The sequence below is a fragment of the Carettochelys insculpta genome, chromosome 3 (genome assembly GCF_033958435.1).
Source record: "Carettochelys insculpta isolate YL-2023 chromosome 3, ASM3395843v1, whole genome shotgun sequence".
Taxonomy (NCBI): Eukaryota; Metazoa; Chordata; order Testudines; family Carettochelyidae; genus Carettochelys; species Carettochelys insculpta.
In genome coordinates this window covers 124,433,473-124,458,700 of record NC_134139.1, presented here as the reverse complement: position 1 = coordinate 124,458,700, position 25,228 = coordinate 124,433,473, and the positions used below count along the sequence as shown (strand labels likewise).

At 42.7% G+C, this 25,228-nt stretch overlaps 1 protein-coding gene across 1 annotated transcript in view; it reads left to right on the top strand.

The window, feature by feature from the left end:
- The window catches only part of CDC40 (cell division cycle 40), a 70,348-nt gene that overhangs the window by 4,922 nt on the left and 40,198 nt on the right, over positions 1 to 25,228 (top strand). The window contains exons 2-3 of the mRNA XM_074990758.1: positions 10,003 to 10,089; positions 16,995 to 17,124. Coding sequence (XP_074846859.1) covers positions 10,003 to 10,089; positions 16,995 to 17,124 — 217 coding nt within the window. The remainder of the gene's footprint in view (positions 1 to 10,002; positions 10,090 to 16,994; positions 17,125 to 25,228) is intronic.

Sequence of the window (25,228 nt, the reverse complement as noted above, 5' to 3'; positions counted from 1 at the left end):
AGAAGAATACCCTTATTAGTTATTTGGCTAGTTAGTGCTGAATTAGCCTAGGGTCTGAGAACATTGTGCTTTATAGACCAAAGCATGCAACAAAAATGTAAATCGTTTTTGGTAGGGTTTTTGTTTGGTTTTTTTTGGTACATATGTTTGAAAGATAATGACCTCTTTACAATTTTTTGTGGTGGTGGTGGGTTTTTTTTGTTTTTTTTTTTTAAATGTAGAGACATTACCCAAGTATTTACCCCAGAACTTAAGAGTTGGATTAAGGGCCAAATTCTGCTTTTAAATGTGCATGCACGGCTCTCATCAATTTCACTGAAAGCCATGCATTAATACCCGATGTCAGAATTTGGCCCAAATTATTGGACTGTGCATTTAAAGGTAAATTTTATAACATCCTGTGGGTAAAGGACTGTGAAGTCTTAGTGTAAACCATTGAAACATTATCTTCTGATACTGTTCCTTAGTCATTTATGAGCCCAATCCTGCAGTCCTTACTGAAACTAGCGTATTTTAATGGGAGCGATGCTTGAATAATGCCTGCAAGCATCAACAATGTTTAATATGAAGATTTTTTTTCTGTCACTGTCTCACATACACATCAAAGAAAGAAAAAGATCCAGCAGGCAGTTTCTTCAGGAGTTTCTTTTGTTGTGGTGATGTTTAATTAAGCTGTTACCATACATTATGTGCATTCTACAACCATCTAATTATATCGTCAAACTATTTTCATAGTTTATAAAGTTGAAGTGTTTCATGAGGTGTACAGTAACATTGCTAGAGAAGTAGAAGCTACAAGGGACTGTGAAGTGTAAATGAGGTCCCTTAGAAGTTGATATGATTTAGGCTTTGTCTACACAGGCAAGTTATTGTGCTTAAACTCCCCTGAACACAGCAAACTTCAGTGCTGAAACTTGCCAGCATAGAGTGGCTCTTAGGGTTGGGAGTCGCACCTTTTTGGAAGTGTTTTTTCTGTAGCACTGGGGAGAGCTCTCTCCCAGTGATGGTGACTCAACCATGCTGTTGAGCTAAAGTGCTGTCATGGCAGCATTTTAATGTTTGGAGTATAGACAAAGCCTTAGGCTACATCTACACTATCAGATAAATTTGAATTTAAGGCCATTAGCTTGATATTAAAATGTCACTGTCTTGCCTGTAAATACCATTAGCTCAATCAGGGAGCACTAATATCAGTATTATAATGTCATCACAACCAGCTGGGTATAGAGTCAAGTTTGAATTTAAAAGTTTAAATAAGGGCCAGTGTGAAAGTGCCATGTCTTAAAATCAAATTTATTAGCCTCCAGAAGTGTCCTGTATGTATCCCACAAAGCTATGTGGTTCCCTTCCATGTATGGCCACTTCCTCCTTTGCTGCTCTTCAGGTACGCAAGAAGAAGGTCACAGGAAGCCCGCAAATCTGAATTTTGAATTCATCAGCACCCAGGCCTGGAAATATAAAGGGTACCCACAATGAAAATTTTCTTTTACCCATCACATTGCACCACGTCGGTAGCTGTCACACCGCATTTGTATCCATCTCCTGCAATCATGAGCACTCAGGGTTGGGATCGCCTAGTAGTTCTCAGGCTTGCAAGAGAGCTCCAGCGTGGAGCCATCAGGAGGTTCTGGATCTTCTTGCAGTTTGGGGAGATGAATCAGTGGCGAGCAGACTTTGGTTGTCCAAGAGAAATGCCAGATTAGATGATAATATCTTGCAGTTGATGATTGCCAAAGGTCGCTCCAGGACTCTACACAATGCCAGGTGATGGGAACGAACTCCAGCAGGCCTATCGCAGAGTCTGGGAAGCCAACCCTTGATCCAGGTCATCTCCAAAGACATGCAACTGTTATGAACAGCTGCATATGCTTCTTGGGGGGGGTGCGGCACCACCATGTTGCCCACTCTTCATTCCAACAGTTCTGGAGGCCCTGGGCTCGTGGAAGTTCTTCCCGACAGCCCGGAGCTCTTCACCCTAGAGGTGGAACTGGTCTCCCCAGTGCAGGTCCCCAGGCCCCCCTGGACCAAGCTGTTCTGGTGAGGTGTTTTTTTTTTTTTAGATTGCTAGAAGCGGGTTGTGGGTGGGCATAGGTAAAGGTATGGGTACAGGTTTTCTATGGATCTGTGCCCCTCAGAACAGTGTGTTAATATTGCTGGGCATGGAGTGCTTCTCCTTTTTGGAGATCTCCTTGAAGGCCTCGTCCAGGCACTCTTGTTTCCTTGCATGAGATTGTTGGGCAGGTCTGACTTGTTGTGGCTTCCATGGTATCGCACCTTGCCATGCCAGGCAACCAGATAGCAATCTGGTGTCAAGGTGCCACACAGCATTTTGGCAAATTTTCCTGGCTTGTGGTCACACGGGATAAGCAGCTGTTTTTTGTTGATATCTGTTAGTTTTAGGAGGGGGACGTCATCTTTGACAACCTAAAGAAGCACGGGAGTTTGGACTGAATTTTTTGCAATGCTTCCTGCCCTTTCACATTTCCCTGGAGCACATTGCCACACTACGTGGCTGACAGGTGCTCCGTCTCCCTGCCTCCATACAGGTGACAGGTTCTCTGGGCCTTCTCCCCTCCCATTTCCCTTCCCCCCCATTTCCTTTCACTTTACAGGGATCACTCCCCACCCAGCCATCCTAACGGCTGGAATCGAACCCTTCTCCACCCTTCCCCCTCACCACATAGCTGCCAGGCTCTGTGGACCCTGCTACCACAAACCAGTATGTGCAGCACATGTGGGTTTGCCCTCCTTTATGTGGCCTTTTTTCTCTGATGAGGGCTGCTCCAGTGACCACTGAGAAACTTTTTTCCCCCGACCTGGCAGATGGCTGGAAAACTCCAACCTGCCCCTCCGTCCCCAGGAATTTCTTTTCACTTTACAGGGATCCCTCCCTACCCAGCCGTCCATGCGTCTGGAATTGAACCCTTCCCCATCATCCCCCCTTGTGATGCAGCTGCCAGGCTCTGCAGGCCTTGTTCTTTGTGGAGGATTGCTCCAAGAATGGCCGAAAAATCTTTTTGCCTGTTCCAGGACACCAGACAGCTTCTCCTTCTTTGCAGCACCCCTACCCCCCGTCCCCTACCCACCCTGGAAAGCAGACAATAGCTTACCATATGCATAACAAAATGTTCTGGAGAAATGATGGTAAATGATGGCTTGTGCAATGCACGCTTTTGAATCCCATCCTTATAAGCCTTAAGTGACCTTGCAAAAAGAAGCTAGTAGAGACAGAGGCCCATTCATCCCATGGGTAAATGCTTTGTGTGGATTGTATCTCAGTTTTGACCTTCACTTTCCAGTTGGTATTCTCAGCATGAGAGCCAGGGCGAGGAAGTGCAAAAGGTCCAGGCAGGATTTGATCCTGCAGCACATGGACCATCTGAAGCAGAAACCAGTCACATGAAAAGGGACACAGCACAGTGGCAGCAGAGTATGGTTGAGTTCCAGAGACAGCGAGTGTCAAACCAGAGGGAGGACGAGGCAAAGCTCGTAATGGCAGTGAGCAACCAAATGGAGGTCCTGCACTCCATGCCGGAGCTGCAGAGGGGCTCCCAATGCAGCAGTGCAGGATACGCTCACTTCTTTCTGGAGTCCCAAGGGCCACTGCAAAAGCTTATTCCACCAACCTTGACGATGCTTCATTTCTCTGCTGCTCAAACCTCTCCTCCCCTCAAAATAAACTTATTCATTTGAGCTCGGTGTGATTTTTTTCTTTTTTTTCATGCACAAGTAGTAGGGCACACAAATCATTGCAGAGCGCTGGATGTGGTGGAGAGGGCTGACAGTACAGCTGTCCACCACTACGGCAAAGGCAACAAAGGACTCGCACCACATGCATCTGGGCAGGGGTGGAGAGGGCTGAAAACACAGCGGCCCTTCTTTTAGGAAAATAACTCTCCCTCCACATCCATTCTTCCTGCAACTTAATCCCCTCCCACCAAGTAAAAGCATTTTTTGTGTAAGTCTGATTTATCGGTTCACATTTGGTAGGGAGCACAAATCAGTTTGGTGAGTGGGGGTTGGTTGGTATTATAACAGAGAAATACATCACTCTTATATGCACAACGGATCATTCATGAAGCTATGTTTTAAAGCATCCCTCATTGTTGTTCCTTCCATATGGTTATTGGTGAATGGCCATGTAGGTGGCTGCAGATAAGCCCTGCTCATGGCCTCAACCTCAGAATTCCAGGCATTCAGGAAACTCTCCCACCTGGATTCAAAAATGTAATGCACACTGTAACCACAGTGGGGACATTAGTTTCATAAAGGTTCAAACGTGTCAGTAGGCATCTGAACCTTACTTTTAAACAATCAAAGGTGCATTCCACTGCCATTCTGAACTTGCTGAGTCTTTGTTTGAAGTTTTCCTTGCTGCAATCTAGGGCTCCTGTGTAGGGCTTCATAAGGCAAAGGAGCAGAGGATAATCAGGGTTGCCCGATATGACAATAGGCGTCTCCACGTCACCAATCTTGATTTTTCTGGTCTGGAAAACAAGTCTCATCCATGAGCTTTCCGTACAGCCCAGAATTTCTGAAAATGCACAGATCATGAACCTTCCCCAGCCATCTCATGTTGATGTTGGTGAAATGACCTGTGTGATCTACCAATGCCTGGAAAACCATGGAGAAGTACCCCTTTCAGTTTATATGCTCAGAGGCCAGGTGTTCTGGGACCATGATGAGGATGTGCGTGTCATCTATTGCCCCACTGCAGTTAGGAAACCCCTGGCTGGCAAAGCCATCTGTTGTTGCCTGTACATTGGAGACATGTAAGCAATGGAGGAACACCTGACCAGGTGGCCCGTTGTGGCATTCTGCCATTGGTTGCATCCCAAATTACAAGTCCCAGTTTCTGGGATATGTATTTTCATCCATCATCCTGGCTTGGAGGAGACCACACCTCCCATTGTGGATCCTTAGCTTTAAAACATTTCTAATACAGATATAGAGCCAATATCTGTAACTTTACAAAAACACTATGGCACAGATGTACTAGAAGATTAACCACATTTAGGGCATTACCTGTTTTCTGTAGACACCTCACTTGGCCCACTTGACACAGTTGGATGTTGCTAGAAAAAAATGTTTAGCTTAGCTAATCCTTATGTCTAGTTTAATTAGTTAACTGGGTTTAGAATCTATCACTCAAGTATATAGTGCAGAAAGCTGCAGTAAGAGAAATCTAGAGTTGCTAGTTGCCGCTGAATGTCATTTTCTTATTTTATATTATGTAGTTCGTGCCTCTTATTTTGGAACATTGTGATCACGGACCATTATGGTGATGCTATAAGTTTATTCTCTGTTTTACTTCAACATAACTCAGCTATTCCAAGGGAACCCCATTCTATACTTGTTTTCTTAAAAAACCAGAAGTGCCAGTGAGTTCAGTGGGGCTTACTTCAAAATTATGCACACTCTTAAGCACAGTCAGTCTTAGCTTTCTTGGTCACTTTATTTAAATATGATTTTTGGAGCTTTAAATCGGTTATTTATGTCACCTTGATTTAAATCAATCCACCCTGACTTGAAGGAAATTTAAGAGGAGTTAAGGACACATTTTCAAATTATTTTGTGGGTAGGTAAAAGTGAAATGAACTAATGGACAAAAAACTAAGTACACTTCAATAATGTATTGGCAGATTATCACTTAGTGAACATAAGTGTGGTTTGCTTGTTTGGAATAAATAAAGCTAAAGATGCTGGAATGTGGAACTATAATGAATGCAGCATATGTGTGAATTTCAAGGACCCAGAAGTTTTCCCAGCAGAAGAATGTACCTGTTGTGGTATGGGAAACAACTTATTGTATGACTTCGGACTCAGGACTCTTCAGCTAACAGTGAAGTGTAACCAGAATCGCTGTAGCTATTCTACTGAGGATTTTCCTTCATACCACTGTCTATCATCTATTGAGTGTCAGTCTGTAGCTGAGAGAAGAATGTAACAGATAGGAAGAAGCAAGGGGATAAAAATAGTAGAACTGAAGAATTCTTGGCGTTTTGTAAGTCTAGACTTTAACAATTACATTTTAAAGATTAGCAAGTATTTATAAGTGCAAATTTCAGAGAACTGTGAAAGTCTTGTTTCTGATCGGTTTGATATATGTTCTTTAGAAATAACATGATAATCTTCAGTTTAGAAATAATGAAATGGATGCTTATAGTACTCTTTCTGGTCTGTCAGCATAAACTGGTTGGTGTGGTTTGAGAAGATTGGAAGAGTTCTAGGAGAAAAATTCTAATCTCAAATGCAAATAAGTAATACCATTCAGGGAATTGTTTTGGTGTAGTCCTATTGTAGTTGCTTTGTCTGTCTCTTGTGTGTGTAGGTGGATGAAAGGATTAATGCCCATTATGTTATCCCTATTCAGTCAAATGGGATATGAAATTTTGGCATGGTAGCTGTTGTCATGCAGGTCTAGTAAATTGGGAGAGTCTCATGATGAAAGGAATGAGGTCATTCAGGATGAGTTTGCAATACTGCCTACTTAAGCAGGAGCTATGGAATAATTGTGTGTACATTATTTTTATCAGTCAGGTCTAATGAAAGACAATATTTCTTTTTGGGGTTACAGTTCCAATATTAGTATGGTAGAAGTTCTTGCCTGAACTGTTTTCATGAACGGTCTTAGCTAAACATTCTAAAATGAGTAAAATGTTTAGATTTTTTTATTGTCCTTGTTTTTTTCTATAAGCAGGTTATTTAAGTTGCTTTTATAAGATGCTGACTTTTTCCACTCTTCTTCCACCATGATTAAGAAAACTAGATTTTAAACCATTTAAGTTTTAGATATGTAACCAAATACATTATTGTGGACCTGGTATTCAATTAGCAAGATTACCTTCTGTGGGCATTACATACTGATGAATAACTGTTTAAGTAAACATGTAGTATGTTGTTTTGTTTTTCTGTAGTTTAAAAGAGCAAACTCAGCATGCATACTTTATATAAGGTTGATGTTTATAGAGGAACATTTAAAATTCTAGTGTATGTGTTTTCTTTCTGTTCTTACAACTGCACCCATATGATCCTGTGGGTGCCTGTACACTTAGGGCTTTATATATGTATACAGGGCAATTTCCCAGCACAGCTCTACCAGAATAATTATTTCACTGTAGTTTAATGGTGTAGGTCCATCTCTTTGCATTATCCTAGATTAAAATCACTGTGGTAGGAACAAGTGATCTTGGAGACGGTCATGTCCATTTAGAGCCTTAAAGCTTTAAAACACTATTTTAAATTGCACCTACTAACTAGAAGCCAGAGTCATGCTTTAAACAAAAAAAACCCAAGCTGGATATATCTCTGTCACACTTACTCTTCTCTCAAATTGAGGGCGCTGATGTCAAATCTCTTTCTTCAGGTTGGTTCTCCATACCTTCTGGTTTAATCTCAGCTTGGAATAAAGTTGATCAGTGGGCTGTCATCCAAGATGATTGGTAAACTGATCAAATCACAGCTTGGTCAGATAAGAGACAGAAGGCTATGTGCCATCTGTGAGTACAATATGCCACTTATAGTAACATTCTAGTTCAGATAAAAAAAAAAGCAGTTTACAAAGATTGAACTACATAATTTTCATTTGGTAAAGGAAAATAATCTAAATCAGGCAAAAGTGAATATGTTGTGTATGCTCTGATAAAAATGTGTACAATTTAAGAGATCTCGGTCATCGTGGGTCCCCAGGAATCTGGAGGACTAGTCAATAAACAGTTCATTTCTGAGTTTGTCAAAGAGTGAGCATAAAGAAAGGTATTAAAAATGGAGAGCAAGCTATATTGACCTTCCTGTCTTTTAGTCCAAGAATCAGGAAACTGATGTGTTTACTGGATGATATTCAACTTTTACAAGCAGAGGCTACTCTCATGGACGACAGTACTGGCATAGGGTTCTCTCAATCATTATGCAGGGACTGGATTTTACCCATTATGATGAATAAGAATGAATTCATTTATCTTCATTTACATGGATCCCTGGTCCAGACAGCTTATATACTCTTGGCAGATAAAGGCAAACTGTTAAAATGATAAAGCAGACGTGAGAAGAGAGATGTTCTGAAGCTTCACATTGGAAAAATGCACAGACATAAATTTTAAGTTTTAGCAGAAAATGCTTCCCAGGGCTGGTGATAACCATTTGTGGCAGCCTGTTGGCTAGGAAGCCTTACTTGAACAGCAGTTGTTTCCAGGGTGGTCATCTCCCACACAGATGGCTTTAAGATGAATATGATGGACCTAGTTCTAGGATATGATGATGGAAAAATTAAATGGTTTCAAGGTCTGTGGTGGTGTATTTAAATGAACAGAGGGAGATGAGGCAAAAATGAGCAGAGCTTTAGTTAGAGGTGTGGGGGCTGTACGCTTGATACCCCTCACCTCAGGTAAACTGGAAAACATGCTGTTGTTTGGGACAACGAAACACACTATTGCATTGATGTTTGACCCAACCAGCAGAAGCGTGGGAAGAGGTATGCATATAAAAATATATCTCCATGTAGATTTCCAAGGAGCAATGCCTTATTGCAGGCCTTCAGAATGGGAGAGAAAATGCATCAATCACAGCAGAAGCATGTTCAGCGGGGGGCAAGGGGGGTGGTGGTGGGGTGTGTGTGTGTGAGAGAGAGAGAGAGAGAGAGAGGGAGCGCGCCATATGGTGTCTGTCTTGCATCTTCCCATTGTCCACACTTCTGAATGAGTGCCAGAGTAATCAAAAGCACTGTAATTTTCCTAGTCATATTAGGGAAAATGTCTCATTGTGTAGCCAGCCATGTGGCTGGCTCAAAGGCAGTGTTGACTGACTTTGGAAGAATCATGCAAAGTGGAGTTGAGGATGGAGACCAAGATTTTCAAAAGTGATAAATCATTTTAGTGCCTCATTAAATGAGTTCCTGCCTGAGATGTCAGATTTTTGGAGCCTAGGTGTCTAGCACTGGATAAAAATGGGGGCACATTCACATGTACGCTGAGTTGTGCAAAATCATTGGTAAGATCTTGACAAGCTATGAGAGAAAATAGGGGAAGATAATGACTAAGAGGGAACGTTGGTACTTCACATCTTTACAAAGACTTCTGCATCAAGGAGAAAAGGAAGTTTGCTTGGGGAGCTATTCATAAGCTGTGAATTTGAAAGGAATTTAAGAGATGGAGGGAATTCCTAATAACCCTGCATCTGCAGAAATATTTTCTTTTAAAAAAAAAAAAGAAAAGAAAAATCACAAACTTCTTCTAGGAGTGTGAGAGGGAGCCCAGGCAAGGCGGGATTAAACAAGGCCTGTTGGCCCAATCATCCCCACCCCAGTTCACCTGCAGCCAGTGTCAGGCCTGGAGGGATGTAAAAGGAAGGAAGCCAGCCCAGTCTGGCTTGAGCAGCCAAGAGGCAGGAGCTGGCTCTGAGGCAGCAGGCCCCAAGTCAGAGCTGCCACCCAGTCAGCTACCAGAAGGCGCAGCCCAGGACCCTCCCACAGGCAATGAAGGGAGTGGGGAGTCATCCCTGCCCCACCAGAACCCCTCTGCCATCAAAGGGGGAACTAGATTTTCAGGGCCACGTCCCAAACTTAACCTATAGACTCGCGGGTGGGGCTGAAGACCCACCCAACAGGCCCTGGCCAGGGGGCCTAGCCACTAGGATGCAAACTGCTCACACTTCTGCTGTTCTTTGTTTTTCTGAAAGTACTGTGCTTTTTCTCCAATAGATTAATTGGTATACAGGGCAAATAGTAAGAAGGGGTGGTGTGTGTGTTCTGCTGTTGTTTGATTGCAATTACGGTAAAGTTGATTTTAAAAACTTGTCAAACTTTTGTTCTTCATCCAACTGAAAAATAAGAATTCTGGCCAAACTTCTCATGATTATTTTTTTCTTTAGAATTAAAACTATAATTCTATAGGTATAATTTAAAATACATACTGTGCTCTGTACTGTCAAATTTGTGTCAGGTATTTAAGAATAGCTATATGTTAGAAGTTTTGATTACATTTCAGTAGCATTTGTGTTGTATTTCAGGAAGATGTGGAGACAGGAGTCCACCTGGATCCTGCTATCAAGGAAGTTCAGTATAATCCCACGTACGACACCATGTTTGCACCAGAGGTAAAAAGATAGTTATTAACCTAGAAATGTTTGTCTTCCACATTAATTGCAATTCCAATGTAAAAATGTATGTGGCTTAAAATGAATGTGTCATATTAAAACTGTTGTAACGTGAAATTCGGGCTTTGCAATGCCTATTCGCTTCAAGTATAAATGTATAGAGTTCCTCAAGTTCTCCCTAGATTCAGGGACGCCTCAAGCATCTGGACTTTAAAGAGAAGAAGAGCTTGGGGGAACTGTGAAAGACACTACACACACCAAACAGGTTACCCTGCTGGTGTCGCATACATTTCTAATGTAACTTTAAACTATTGTAAAGCTATTCTAAAAGAAGACTCTTAAGAGCTCTTCTCTACCAATTGTCTCACAGGGATGGCCATGTTAGCTTCACACACACACAGAAACAATGAGCTGATCTGTTGTACCTTAAAGACTAACCATTTTATCTATTAGGTAATGAACTTTCATTAGTAAGACCCACTTTATCAGATTTTGATAAAAAACAATGAAGTGGGTCTTGCCCATGAAAGCTCATTACCTAATTGTTAGTCTTTAAGGCCCTATAGGACTTCTGGTCTTCTCTTTCAAGTTCTAGAAGTAGAAAAAATGGAAATCAAGTAACTTAAAACATTCTTTTTGGCTGAAACTAGCCTTCTTCAGAACAACTTTAACATTTTATATCTTAAACGTTTTCCAGTAGCCTACAAACTGAAGGATTAAAATAGCCGGTTTAAGCCTTCAATTTATGGGTAAATAGTCTCAAAATCTTAATGTTCTGAACCAGTGTGAGAGTTTATGTCACAATAAATAAAACCTGTCTGCAGACTGAGGAGACAACTCTGCATAACTTTTCATTAGTTATGCTTTGTTCATATGGAAAGTATATTGCTCAACTATGTGAGCTAGATGCTGTTTTGAACAAAAGCTTGCAATCTGCACTTTAGTGGGCCAAACAGCCAACAGTACTGTCTTAACTGTTGATCATTGGTTTGCATCAATGCGTGACTTAAGAAAACCCAGGTTAGAACAGTTCAGGACTTTGTGATTGGAGCTGGCAAGCATAACAAACTTAGTCTGAGAATATTTTAATGTGTGACACTTGATGTGCCATTATTAATTAAATACTTGTTCTACCTGGTTCCTGTGGACCTCAGGAAAAGTTACTACAGGTTGAACCTTTCCAGTCCAGCACCCTGGGTATCTGACTGGTGCTGAATGAGAGAATCTGCCAGATCGTGGGAGGTCAACATTGTCTAGCAGCATTGCCAACACTTACACTGCTTACTGGACTCTTAGAAGAATTTAGGGGTAAATTGACAGGGCTGTAACAAGGATGAGATGACTGAGGCACTCACCTCAGGCACCACACCTCAGGGGGTGCAGTTAGCCATGTGGCAGCTGCATCCAGTAGCCCCTGCTCAATCCCCTGCAGCCACTTTAGTCCCTGCAGTAGCAGCAGCTGCTGCCAGCAGCATAACAAGCTACAGATGGCTGTTAAAGAGCCACCTGCAGCTCAGATGGAGCTGCCCAGCCAGCTAACTGCAACTCCTAAGGTGACCATGGACCAGCTGCAGCTGCTGCGGGCACTTGCAGCGCACCCCCATTCCCCCCCCAGTCTAAGAACTTGCCAGCTGGGTTTGTAGGGGTGTTGGGGGCTGCTGGGTGAGTGGTGCTTGGGGGAGGAGCTGGGTTTGAGGGTGTTGGGAGCTGCTGGGTGAATGTGGCTTCAGAGAGAAGTTGGGTTTGGGGGACTGGGGTGGATGTAGAGGGGAGGAGCCGGCTGGGGTCAGTCTGCCCCCTGCCACTCCATCCTCTTAATCTCTGCTGCCTGTTGTCATGGCTACTCCTTCATGTCCTGATCCATGAAGGGTGCAGCCTGCTCTGGCAGCCCTCCAGGCTGCAGTCCAGCTTTCCGGGTGCCAGTCTGTGCAGCAGGCTTGAGGGGGAAGCAGGCACCAGTGTCACTTGAGTTGCCTTTTGCTGGGTGTGGCTGATGCCTCCTCCTGGGACTCACTTTACCTCCCTGACTATTTCCTTATCTGTATGACAGATCAGTTGGGACTCCTGCATGTGAAGGAACCACACTGCCACAGTGAGGTTCAAATAACTGTTTACTTTCTGTGTCCCACATGTAAGGCCTGGTCATATATACATACCAATGCTCTGGCTGGCTGTTAAGCAGAGAACACACTGAGCACCACTGGTGTACTGATGTACTGTTTACAGAGATACTACCCAATTTTTACACCCCAGTGCCTAGTACTTATTTCCTGGGGTATTGCAAGGGGTTTGCAAAGAGCTACTAAGTGAGAAAGCCCTATGTTGTCATACCTGCTCTCTGCATACCAGGTAGCACAAAAACTCAAGGTTCTGGGACAGGTTAGATTTAAAAAAAAAAAAAAAAGAAAAGTGTGTCAAGGACAGTGATAGGTCCTGCTGTGAGTGCAGAGGACTGGACATGATGACCTTTCAAGGTCCCTTCCAGTTCTATGAGTGTATACGAGTATTTTCTTTGGGAGAGAGGGAGGATGTGGTAACATCTGGATGGCTGAGCTACCAGCACATCCTCCCCTAAAAAAGGAGATCCTGACAAAAGTATGGTTTGATGTTATTTATTAAGGACTGTCTCATATTCACATGTGCTGCGGCTCTTGAAGTATTGATTCTTTAAATGAATTTGAAAAATGGTTCTTCTCTCTGTTTTGGTTGTAGGTCCCTGCTCTAGGCTCTGGGGTAGGTAATGCCGCCCCCCCCCCCCCAAGAGCCAACACACAGATAACATTCTTACAGTCCTCCCCAGGATGACACCTGGGAACATAGCTCAGTTTCTTCCTTGCCTGAATCCCAGTCCCGGTAACTACTCATGGCTGGGTCATTCTGATAGGCAGTACAGTAGGGTCGGAACATTCACAAGGGTTCAGTGTTGAGAACCGTTATGAATGCTGAATTTCGTGAATACAGCGCGCTCCCAGGCAACTCTGAGCAGTAGCAGTGGGCAGGTGGAGACTGGCAGGAGGGCCATGGGGGGCTGGGGAAGTGGCAGCCACTGATGCTTCCAGCCCCATGAAGCAGTGGCCACTCGCAAGTAATTCAATTCACAAATGTTGCACTAGCAAATGTCACGACCTTGCTGCATGTCCCATTTGCTGTCTTCCCTCCTTGATAATGCGCTTCCTCCGCAACTATCAGAGAGGTAGCTGTGTTAGTCTGTATCTTCAAGAACAACAAGAAGTCCTGTGGCACCTTATAGACTAGCAGATATTTTGGAGCATAAGCTTTCATGGGCAAAGACCCACTTCAGATGATGAAGCGTGTCTTTTCCCATGAAAGCTTGTGCTCCAAATATCTGTTAGTCTATAAGGTGTTACAGGATTTCTCAGCAACTGTAATCTGTGCCAGCCAGCCCACTTGGTGCTTAGTGTGCCTTCTGCTCTACCCATTTCTCCTGGGCTGGCAGTGTGCTCTCCTCAATTGCATCTGCCTTGGCGTGTTTTGCTCCTACTCTTTAATCTCCAGTTTTTATACAGCTGGTGTCTTCAGGTGCTGGGCAGGTGTGAGACCCTCATAACAATAATAAATAAATGTGGTTTTGTTATATATAATTTATTATTTTCCCTTTTTCTATGAAAAAACTGCTATGAATTTATAAGCATGAGGGGCTGCAGTTTTATATTCTTGCCTCAGGTGCAAAATTAGTTAGTTATGACGCTGTCAATTAGAGCTAAATAGCAGAACAGAACACTGAGGCAGGACTCATAGCTGTAAACAAATGTCATGGGACCACGGGAAACTTGGCCACACCCATGGTCATCTGGCTAACTACAGTCATGCCAGATCATGGATGTTGCAGGGCTAGAGAGGTTCAACCTGTACTTTATCATCTTAGAAAAGAATATTAAGGAAAGGGTCACCTGCTAATGGAATCCCTGAGACTGGAGAGGTATAGTGCTGTGCAAACATTTTTCTTACTTTCCTGTAATTCTAAACAGAACAGAGCTGTAGACCTATAACAAGAATACTAAAAATGCAGGAAATGTAAAATGCAGTATCCCAGTGAAAATTAATTATTCATTGTTAAGTCCCATCTCATAATGAGACTACAAAAATTATAGGGAAGTAAACTGAGAACCAGGATGTTCTTCACACAGCATATTCTCAACCTCGAGAATCTACTGTCACAGGTGATCGAGCCTACAAGGCTGATCCTGAGCTGCATTCAGCATGTATGTGTCCTGCTCAGAATATTTGGTGCTGCATACGTGAAATAGCTCTGATTCTGATCAAAATGTTGTGGTTACATCCTTTCTTCTTCAAAGGACAGGATAATTGTATAACTAGTAAAAGTCAAGATAAAATAAGGATAATCAAATCTTATGCTGTAGTGCTTAAAATCCCAAGGACTCTTTATCTTCCTGTGGAATTGGCTGGGGAGTTCTGGGTGTTTGTTTTTTCATTGAAGCATTAGGTTTTAACTGTAGTTGCAGGCTGACAGACAAAATGGATTCATGGTCTGATGCAGTAGGAGCAAGCAAGTATAAAATGAAAAGTGGTTCTATTGATCCATACTTGAATTCTATACAAAAAACTTTTAGTTGTGTTTAAGTGGGAATTGACTATAGAAAACAAAAACTAATGGATTAAATGATTCTCTCTCCTTTTGAAATAAAAAAACCCAAACCAACCCCTGTGAAAAAATGTAAGTTTTACATGAGGAGGGAATAGGAAACTTTCTTTGAGGAAGAGGAGGATTGGTTAATTCTATTATCTGCATTCTAATGTGTCAAATTGGTACATTTAAAGCAGTTTAATCTTGACATTAGTGTTCAGCACAGAAAAACACCTTGGGAAATAAGCAGCATGTATAAAATGTAATATACTTAGTTTTAATGCCTGCAGCTGTCATAGTCTTGAAATAAGAGCTGCCCAGAGCTGGAAGGTATTCTTTGCACAGCGTGAGCCAGTTTTGGTACATATGGTCAATAGGTTGTACCGTCTTTGTTCTCCAAGGTAAAATGAAGCAGAATCAACTATTCTGAGGTAGGAATATGTGGCCTCTCTAAGATGTGACAGCTTAGTATCTTAACATTACAGTCATAGAATTTTTAATTTAATCAACTAGCCATGTAGTAAACCTATAGCAGTGGAGTCCAATAAGAATTCAAAGATCACCACACTTCTGGTAGTCGTCTTTCCATAGTCACCTCGTTTATTTAATAAATATCTAAATAAATGCCCTTCCCCAGAGCCAGGCACCCCATGCACGTGCACACACATACCTTCTAATCCAGTTCCAGCCACTCACCAGAGCTGCTGCTGTGGCTGCCGCTGGGCTCCGGAGCCACTGCCGCAACGCACTTCACCCACCAAGTGGTGGGGCGTGTGCAGAGAGCAGCTGGCTCTCTGGAGGAGCTGCATTTAAAAGCTCCAAGAGCTGCACACAGCTCTAACTGCGAGTTGGCCACCCCCCCATTCGCCACAATGCAGTGTCTAATTCACCACCTGTGGCAAATGGTGAATGTATTGGACACTGTGGACCTATAGCATCCCTTGTGGTGGTCAGTTTTACATAAACATTTTTGAGAGTTGTTTTTATGAGAACAGATAAAATGCTCAGTTTCTAATATCCCCTTGGGAATTGAGCAGGGAGTGAATAACATGAAAGGAACGTCCATGTGCAATGAGCATGGCATGTTACAGTTCCGGGAGACAGTTGTAGACAGTTTCAGTACTGGTGGTCTTGCTGTGTATGGTGGATACTTAACCTGCATTCATATGTAAGTATCTAGCTGAGCCTTGCCCATGCTTCATTCTGTTTGGCCTTCCTCAGGTCATTCGTTTAATGGACACAGCACAGACCATGTATATGCGTACACACACCTGTCCTTTATGTGTACCACAGCCTTCTCCTGGACGGAATGTCAGACCTCAGATGTGTGACTGCAGCCCTCAAATGGCTGCATCTGCAGAGGTGATAAGTACATTGGCTACCATGTGTCACTTCTTACGGACATTAATAGTTGTTTGTACTCGAAGGGAGGCTAGATTCTCCTCCTTTCTGCTTAACGTGGAGTTCAACATCAATATTCTTCTCCATACGTTGAGAGAGCCTATTGACTTAAATGGAAATCCATTCAGATAGTGCAGGATATTCAGGTCAAGATGTGCCATACAAATCTAAAGAAACTTCTGCTCTTGCATTTCATTTCTCCAGCCCAGCTCATCACTTTGCTGTAACTAGATATGATATCCACTTCTGTAAACTCTCCTATGCAACTCTCTGTGAAGCATCTAATACTCCCTTTAAACAACATACACACACACACAGCATAGTACTGCACCTTCTTTAGAAAACAGATGTTCATTTGTGTGTGAATTGTCTGCATTCTATAGTAGTGCAGATGATCCTGCTAAAATAGCATTACATTTTTTTCTTTGCCTTGTAAAATCTGTATCGCTCAATTTCCATATTGCTACAATAGTTCTCTGGGGCTTGACTTTCAAAAAGGATAACACCATGTGGTTTTCACTCCCCTGTTCCCCTTCCCTGTTTTCTTCTATATGTTAGCATTATTTGCCTATTTAATGGGAGATGTTGCATGTGGACTAATTTTTTTTATTGAATTGTCCTTGACAGCAGTGCTGTGGGCAAGAAGCTTCTCCATGAAAATTACTTGATGTGTAAAGAAACTCTTATTCAATTGTACATAATATAATGTACTATTACTTTTCTGAGATATATTCCATTACAGTTGCGATAAAGGGAGAGTAAGCTAAAGCCACTATATATAGCCTTTTTTGAAAGTCACACAGTTCATGCCTTCTAGAACATTATAGAATATTAGAAATTACTTTCTTCTAGAATCGTGTGCAACTTTAAATGCTTTATTTTAATTTTGTCAATGCAGTTTGGGCCAGAAAACCCATTTAGGACTCAGCAGATGGCCGCACCTAGGAATATGCTTTCTGGATATGCAGAACCAGCACATATCAATGATTTCATGTTTGAACAACAGAGAAGAACATTTGTAACTTATGGTAAGACCTACAACTCTTTATATTTAATTCTTGACTCATATCTTCATCTTAAACTGTTGCATATGTGGCTGGACCTGTAACAGACTTAAAAATTAATGAAAATCTTCATGGTTATAGATTATGGCATTTATTTTGGAAATGTTATTCAGTAATTTCCTCTGAAGCATTAATTAAGTGTGAAGCCTCCTACTGAACCATTTTAATTAATACCTCTATTAGTTGTAGTTATCTAGAAGATAGAAGTTACAATTTCATATTTTAACTGGCAAAAATTAGAAGACATCTGTCATGATTCTAGCAAAATGTATCTATCTGAAAACTAAAGCTTTTTACCTTAGCAACTGATTCTTCCTGATGGCTGCATATATGGATCCACACTTCCCACCCACCTTCCCCACTTCAGTATTTTGTTCACAATTTTTAATAGATGGATGGGTGGTTGATGCCAGTACCCTTTTTTAAAGATTAGTGCCTCAACAGTGTGGGGGTGTGCAGCCTCAATAGAGGATGCTTTCTAGAAGCTTTGCACTCTTTTTAAAAGCACTCATCTTTTTATGCATGTAGATCCATATGGGTAATTGCCATAGTAACGGGTTACTTCTTCTCAAAGGACCTTTTTTTAGCTTTCAAATAGCTACATTGTGAAAAGCATAACTCTTGTTGTGATCTTGTTTTTCAGCTTGAATAGCACTGTAGAAAATGTACAGTATGTAAAAGCAAGTGGATTTTTGAGCTTTTTCAGATGCAAAGAATGTGCTATATATTTACATAGAATTTTAACAAGTTTTCTTGTGCATTTCAACATACACGGCTGTTTGGTTGTTCCACTTAACGTTTGTTTGTAACTTAAAAACTTATCAGTTTTTAAAATACAACATTTAATTTGGCATGCTTCTGGCGATGTTAACACTAGAGAGCCTACAGTGGCGCAGCTGTACTGATGCAGCTGCACTGCTGTAAGATCCCCAGAGCGCTCTGCCATTTACATAAATGATCAACCCCCGTCTAGTGGCGGTAGCTGCATGGGTGGGAGAAACTTTATATGCTTATTAGTGCTCATTCTGGCATAATTTACGCTGCTTGGGGGCAGGGGAGGGATGTTCGCACCCCCAAATGACAAAAGTTTTGCTGACCTAAGTGTAGTATAGATATGGCTTCTTTGTGACAAAGTGTGAGAGACTGAAGGGCATAAATTATCCACCAAGTAGGTTCTGAAGCTATCACACAAATTATTAAATAACGTGTAATACTCAATCAGTCGCTGTTTTTAAAGATCTGTATTTGCAGATTTTTCAATTAAACTATTTTATTAAAGCCAGGATCCTGCAATTGACTGCGTGGCACAACAGTCCACCCACGTGCTGAGTCCCCCACTGTGACCATGCAGCAGTCTGCCTGTGTGTGATCAGTTCCAGGATTTGTGCATCAAGGGTTAAACAATCAAAATGAGAGTCAGTGTGAGCCATTTTAACCTCACAATTGCCTGGGTAAAAGTATCAACTTTTAACTATTTCTTTAAAGTAGCATAAATTACCATTTAGTATGTGTATCTTCAGATTTTGTTTTGTTTCCCCATTGATGGTGGTTGCTCGCTTCTGTATGCACTAGCTACTATTAGTGCTATTTTATAAGCATGGAACTTACTGAGTATGTCTACATAGTGATTTGGGGGCGGGGGGCGGGGAGATAAGGCTGAGCCCATGTCAGCTGATTCAGGCTCACCAGGCTTGGGTCATTGGGCTGTAAAATAGCTGTTAGATTGTTCAGGCATCCAGGCTCCATGGCCTTTCTCCCCTGCAAAGAGCCCAGGCTCCAGTCCATGCCCAAACATTTATAGCAGGGGTGGGAAACCTACAGCCCCTGCAGCTTGCCTTGGTCAAGCCCACAAAGCTGGGGGCTCTTCTGCCCCTTACCCCCATTTCCACTGCAAGGCAAAGAACTCTTTGCCAGGAATGGCAGCACAGAGGAACTCTGTCCCCTGTGCTGCTTGCAGGCTTTGCCACATTGCTCTTGCCTAGACCCTGGGATGCCATCCTCAGCCTACTCCTGCGCCCTACCTCCTGGCCAGATCCCATACCCCCACCCCACTCCTGCACACTACCACTCACACAGCCTCCTCTCCACCCCCAGCCTGCTGCCCAGCATCCCCCTCCCACAGTGAGCCCTTTACTTGGGCCCCACTACAGAGCCAAGGGAGGCCCCACAAAATCCACTAGCCCTGTGCCCCTAAAAGAGTTACCTGGCACTGGGGGAGAAGCTCCGAGCCTTGCCCGTGCCACAGGTCTGGAGTGCAATCCCTAACTGACTTTTCCATGCATCAGTGATCCCCACCCCATATAGCCACATAGTCTAAGTTATTCAAGCCCAAGTTAGCTACCCTAGGACAGGTGTGGCCTTGCCTTAGGTCTTGTACTGCAGTGCAGACTGACCAGTTTTTAGGAGTAACAGAAAAGAGTGACAACCTTGCCCATCGTGTCTTTGGATTGTCCTGTAGCTGTAGGTCTTCTGGAAGCTAGGGAAGTGGATCAGCAAAAAAGGTGTACTAGGCTCAGTAAACCAGAAGAACCAGCATGGAAGCATTAGAAGCTTCAGTTAGGAGCGGGCAGTAGAAGAGAATTGTGATGCCTCCGGGTCTTTGCCCATGAAAGCTTATGCTCCAAAATATCTGTTAGTCTATAAGGTGCCACTGGACTACTTCTTGTTCTCAAAGGTAGTTGTGAATCACTTGAAAAACATACCAGAATTCTTGAAATGTATATACTGCTACAGTCTCATTGTCCTTACACAACATTAGCTTGAAAATTTGCCTTTCAGTTTTGAGAAGAGAAAATATCAGTTTTGTAGAAGAGCAGAAGTGTTTAGCTCTCTCTCTCTATCAATCTGGGTGGTAGGCAATGTTGCTGACTGGTTCTGCCTCAGCATACTGGAAGAATCTGTAAATTTAACCCTGCTTCAGAATGCAGGTTTCATTGGCTTCCAGCCTCAGCTGTTAAGTTGTACAGTCCTTTTTGTTCAACTGGCATTTGTTTAATCCTGGAGTAATCAATCTTCAGCAGATGGGCCATCAGGAAATCCATTGACCAGCTGCAAGATCATTTGTTTATACTCACCATCTGCAGGTACAGTCCACTGCAGCTCCCAGTGGCTGTGGTTCACCATTTCTGGCCACTGGGAGTTGTGGCACTAAAAATGTTCTGCTGTTTCAGGGAACCAGGTCTAAGTGGCTAGTTGTTAGACACACGAAACACTTACTTTCATAAATGTAGATTGGTGCCTATTTTTTCAGCACTGACAAGTGCCTCAGTTGTTTTGGGTGGCCAACTTGAGATTCTTTAAAGGGGCATGTTTTTCAAGAAAGTGTTGTTGTGTATCTAACACTGAAGGACAGGCAAGTCTTCTGCATACATTTTGCTAACTACTGCTACTCAGATCTAGCAGCAAACAGGATTAAGATTTGGCCAGTAATTTTTACAGGGGCCAGTAGTAAGAGAAAATAGGTGTTTCTGTCTGCACGTGCATGTAACACTTACAGGAAGTTTATTATTCCTGCATTTGAATGTCACCATTAACAAACATTTCATTTTAGCTGGTTTTTCAATTGCCTATTCCAATTGTTTAAAAAAAAAATCAGTGGCAGCATCCAGGGACTTTCATTTGAATGACTGGAGCAACCTTTATTTTCATTTTGAAGGAGTGGTACTTCTTTAAAGAGACTTATTTACCTGTAATTGTTCTGTTCTGTGCATCAGGGTTGTTTGTGTTTATTTAAACCAAGTCTTTTCAGATGCAGGGTGGAGTGGAATTGTGCCTTTCATTTAATCAATGCCGGCATAAAATCTTGATGTCTCTAATTTTAATTGCAGCTGAAGGAAAGACCTGAGTCGGGGCAGGTCATGTAAATGCCTAGCACGCGAACACAGCAGAAGGATGCTTTCTGTTGCAACTGCTTTTGAAAGTCTCAGTCAGATTTCCTATTATAAAGAAAAGATACTGCATCCCACCAAATTCAATCTTCTTGTAAATAGGCATATCTCCAGATGAAGCCTGGATCAGGCCACATGGCTCTGTTAATCAGCTTGCTGTCCCTTCTTCACACTACAAAGCAAGTGAGTCCCAGAGATAGGGTTTTCAAAAACAACAAGAAGTCCTGTGGCACCTTATAGACTAACAGATATTGTAGAGCATAAGCAGGTCTTTGCCCGTGAAAGCTTATGCTCCAAAATATCTGTTAGTCTATAAGGTGCAACAGGACTTCCTGTTGCTTGTAGAGGTAGCGTTAATACAGCTCCAGGACAACTAAACCACTGCATTGATTTTTACATATATCTGAAGTCCTATCTTTGCTTAAATGACAAAGCATTATACCTGAGAGGAGCCCATTAGATGATTGGCTCTCTAACAGCGGACAGTTGTCCTGTAAATCTAATTAGCAATGTCCCTTCAGCTTGCCAGTTAGAGCATGTGATGGTACAACATTTAGCTAATCTGTATAGCTACTGTTCCGCCCTGTCCCCGGCCAAGAGAAGGGGAGGAATAGTTGCATTGGTGCAGGGCTGTCCGTGGAGAGACTCTTGCAGTGTCATTGTTCTCTCTGTGTGGATCTACAGAACTTCATATGGTCATGCTGCCTGGCGCTGTTTGCTCTAGCATTTCTCCTAAGGATTTTGTTGGTCGTCTTCCCTTCTTCATTTATCTGAATTCTGAGATCTTATTTGAGCCTTCAAAGGACACTGACCCAGTCAAATATTTAATTAAAATTCATTATATGTCCACCAGAGAGCAGTCTTTATCACAAAAAAAAAATAATAATAATAAATTATTCTCTGCACCTGTTCCATAGGGATGAGATTTAATTATTTATAATAAAGCTTGTGACATCTACTTGTGTTCTTCCAACCAGTTTCCCAGTTATTTAGCACAGTATGTGCTATAATGTTATATTTCTTGGAATGCAAGTTTTTGTGTATCAATACAACATAGTACACATTTAAAAATCAATATAATGCTGTAACAGTTCACTTTAAGGACTGTTCCTGAGGTTAGCACTCTGTAAATGTTAGCACGTAGCCAGGTTCAGTAACGTGATCAGTGACTGCTTCAACTTACAATGGATCTGAGCGCTCTGGAAGCAGCACGCTCAAACTCCATTGGGAAGTGAGCACTGGGCAATACTCTGCAATAAAAACAGTAGTGTCAAAGTTAGACTCAAGACTCACAATTTGTCAGACCACTCTGTTTATTAGCAAAGCTGCTCTGCTAATACATTTAGAAAAGTGAGTCCCCTCCCAGGGCTCAGGTCTCTTAATTTATACAGATCAAGAAGGCAAGTTAATAGACAAAGGAAAAAAACGGACACACACACACCCCATATAGTCCCTGAGACCAGTCACGTACCTTCATTTCCATATCACCCTTAGCAGTCCCCTGCCAATGACTCCCTGGTTACCTTAATTAATTACTGTCTAGCACCTACTGCTCTGGTTTCTGCTTTCCCAGGCACACCTGGCTCCATCCAAACCCACCCTACATTCCTACACACAGTATCAACATAACTTCCCCTTCTTGAGCTCAGAAGTAACATTGTATCATAGTGTGATTTAATTTCTTTTTACAATGTAACTCTTTTATGTACAATGTCACATCTTATACTTCCACAATCCCTCCTTTTGGTCAAGCTACGCCTATGACCAGCAATTACCGGGTTTCATACATTAACCATTCTTTTATATTCCTCTCATTGGTGATATTTAAAACTATCAGATTGGCACTCTGGTTAGGGATAACCTGTTGGATGGTGTGCCTTGCACAGCTTTGGATATAATAAGAGATTAATCGGAAACATACAAAAATCATTAAAATTCCAAATAAGAGAGTAAGAATTCCTTGAAACAACCAGTTTCCTAGGCTAGAGAAATTAAATAAACCACTTAGCCATTTCCACAAGGAACTTGGCTCTTTGTGGGGAAGGTATGCAATCTGCTCGAAGTGGCTAACGCGATTTATTACATCGTTAGTATTATCAGGTATATATTGAAGCACACGGAATTGTGGGAAAAGCTGAGCAGGATAACAAATACTTGACCAGTTAGCTGGTAACATGGTATAAGCATTTCTCCCACAGACCCAATGATGTCCTATTAAAGCTGGGAAGGGTTGGCTGCACCCTTTTGACATATAGGTATCCACGAAAGAGGAATAATATTCCCCGAAAGGCACAGGATGACCTTCCTTGGGGAAAGAAGTAACATTTGCATGACATTGGAAGATTGTGTTGTTTTTTTTCAGGGAGGCTATAGGGGGAGCAAGAGATTGATTTTTCCGGTTTGATCCCAGGTTGAGAAAAAATTCATATCCCCATACCCGGTTTGCCATTCTCCAATCTTATTTGAATAGTCCCATACACCATGGGACACAATATATTGGAGACAGCTGCTCCTCCCTAAATTCAGCCCTGTCCCATTACACACCCAGCACCAGTGGCCTTTCCCTTCACCACACTTATAAATTTAGGAACATTTGTTCTCATCAATCCCCAAGTGTCATTTCTTTTCCACGTCGGGATATGGCTGCAGACCCAGCAATTAGAGATATTGAGAGTCTGGGCTATCCACACTTGTTGCTGAATAAAAGAATTGTCATTGTCACTTCAGACTCCCCAGACCTTAAGAAACCAGTAGCTGAGGATTAGGCTCCACCAGGGACACATGTTGAAGGCAGGACCCTTTCTGGTTCTGACAACCTCTCTCGAGGGAACCACAGTCACGGTTTTATGTCTACCAGGCAGCAGGCGCTAGGCTCACTACTTCTTTTCGGGTCCTGCTGTTTGCTTACCGTCTGCTTCTGGCAACACTTACGGGGGCGTAGGTTGTAAGGTATTGCAGGCTGTTCCTCTACGTCTTTTTCTGGAGCCAAAATTGGCTCTGCGTGGTTCTGCGGTGGTGCTTGGTCCACTGGGGATGATGCTTTTTTACACTGTGAAGCGTGTATCCATGCTGCGATGCCGGATAGCTTTACAGCTGTCTGGGTAATGAGCAATACCTGGTATGGACCCTTCCACCGGGGTTTCAAGGCGTGCTTTTGAAGGTGGGTTTCGTTGGCCAGGCTGCTTGTACCTGTGAATGGATGTGACTCACAGCTTGCATTAATCCTTTGCAATACTGAAGGAGTGTGCTGTGAGTCAGGTTTAGGTCTGGGACTGGGGTAATGGTAGCCATTGTTCGCATAGGGCGTCCCATAATGATTTCAAATGGACTTAATTTGTGCCTTTGAGATGGGGATGATCGAATTTCTATAAGGGCCAGTGGTAAAGCTGCTGGCCAGCTTAACCCTGTAGAGTCACAAATTTTTTTGCAAGCTTATTTTTTAGCACACCGTTTCACCTTTCAGCTGCACCTGCACTCTGTGGATGGTAGGGACAGTGCAATAGGTGAGTGACATGTAATACCCGGTCCAGATGCTGAACAATTTTTTTTTTCAGTAAAATGTGTTCCCCGGTCACTAGACAGAGTAGCAGGAATTCCCTTGGTAGGGATAATATGGTTTAACAAGCATGTGGCAACAGACAATGAATCAGCTTTGCAGTAGGGAAAAGCTTCAATCCAACCCGAAAACAGACATACCATAACTAAAATGAATTCATATTTCTGACACTTAGGCATTTGAACAAAGTCAAGTTGCCAGTGTAAGAAAGGTGCTTGAGGCAGACCTCGAAACCCTTGTGTTACTCTTACAGACTTGCCTACATTGTAGCTTTGGCAAGTAGTACAGGCAGCGCAGTGGCGGGTTGCAAAAGAGCTGAAATGGGGAGCCCACCATCCTGCCTTAGTCATAGCAGAGACCATCCCCTCCTTTCCGACATGAGAAACCGTGTAGCAGGGCAGCCAGAGATGGGTACAGTGAAAGAGGGGCTACAAGGGCACCAGTAGGCGAGCGCCAAAGGGAATCGAGATGTAGAGAGCAACCCTGGGCACTCCAGGAGTCTTTCTCTGCTTCTGTGGCAGAGTCCTGGAGCTGGGCGAGATCAGAAAGGGACGGTGGTGATACGGAGACAGAGAGGGAACCAAGAAACGCGTCTAGCGAAGGTTCCATAGTGGCAGCATGTTTT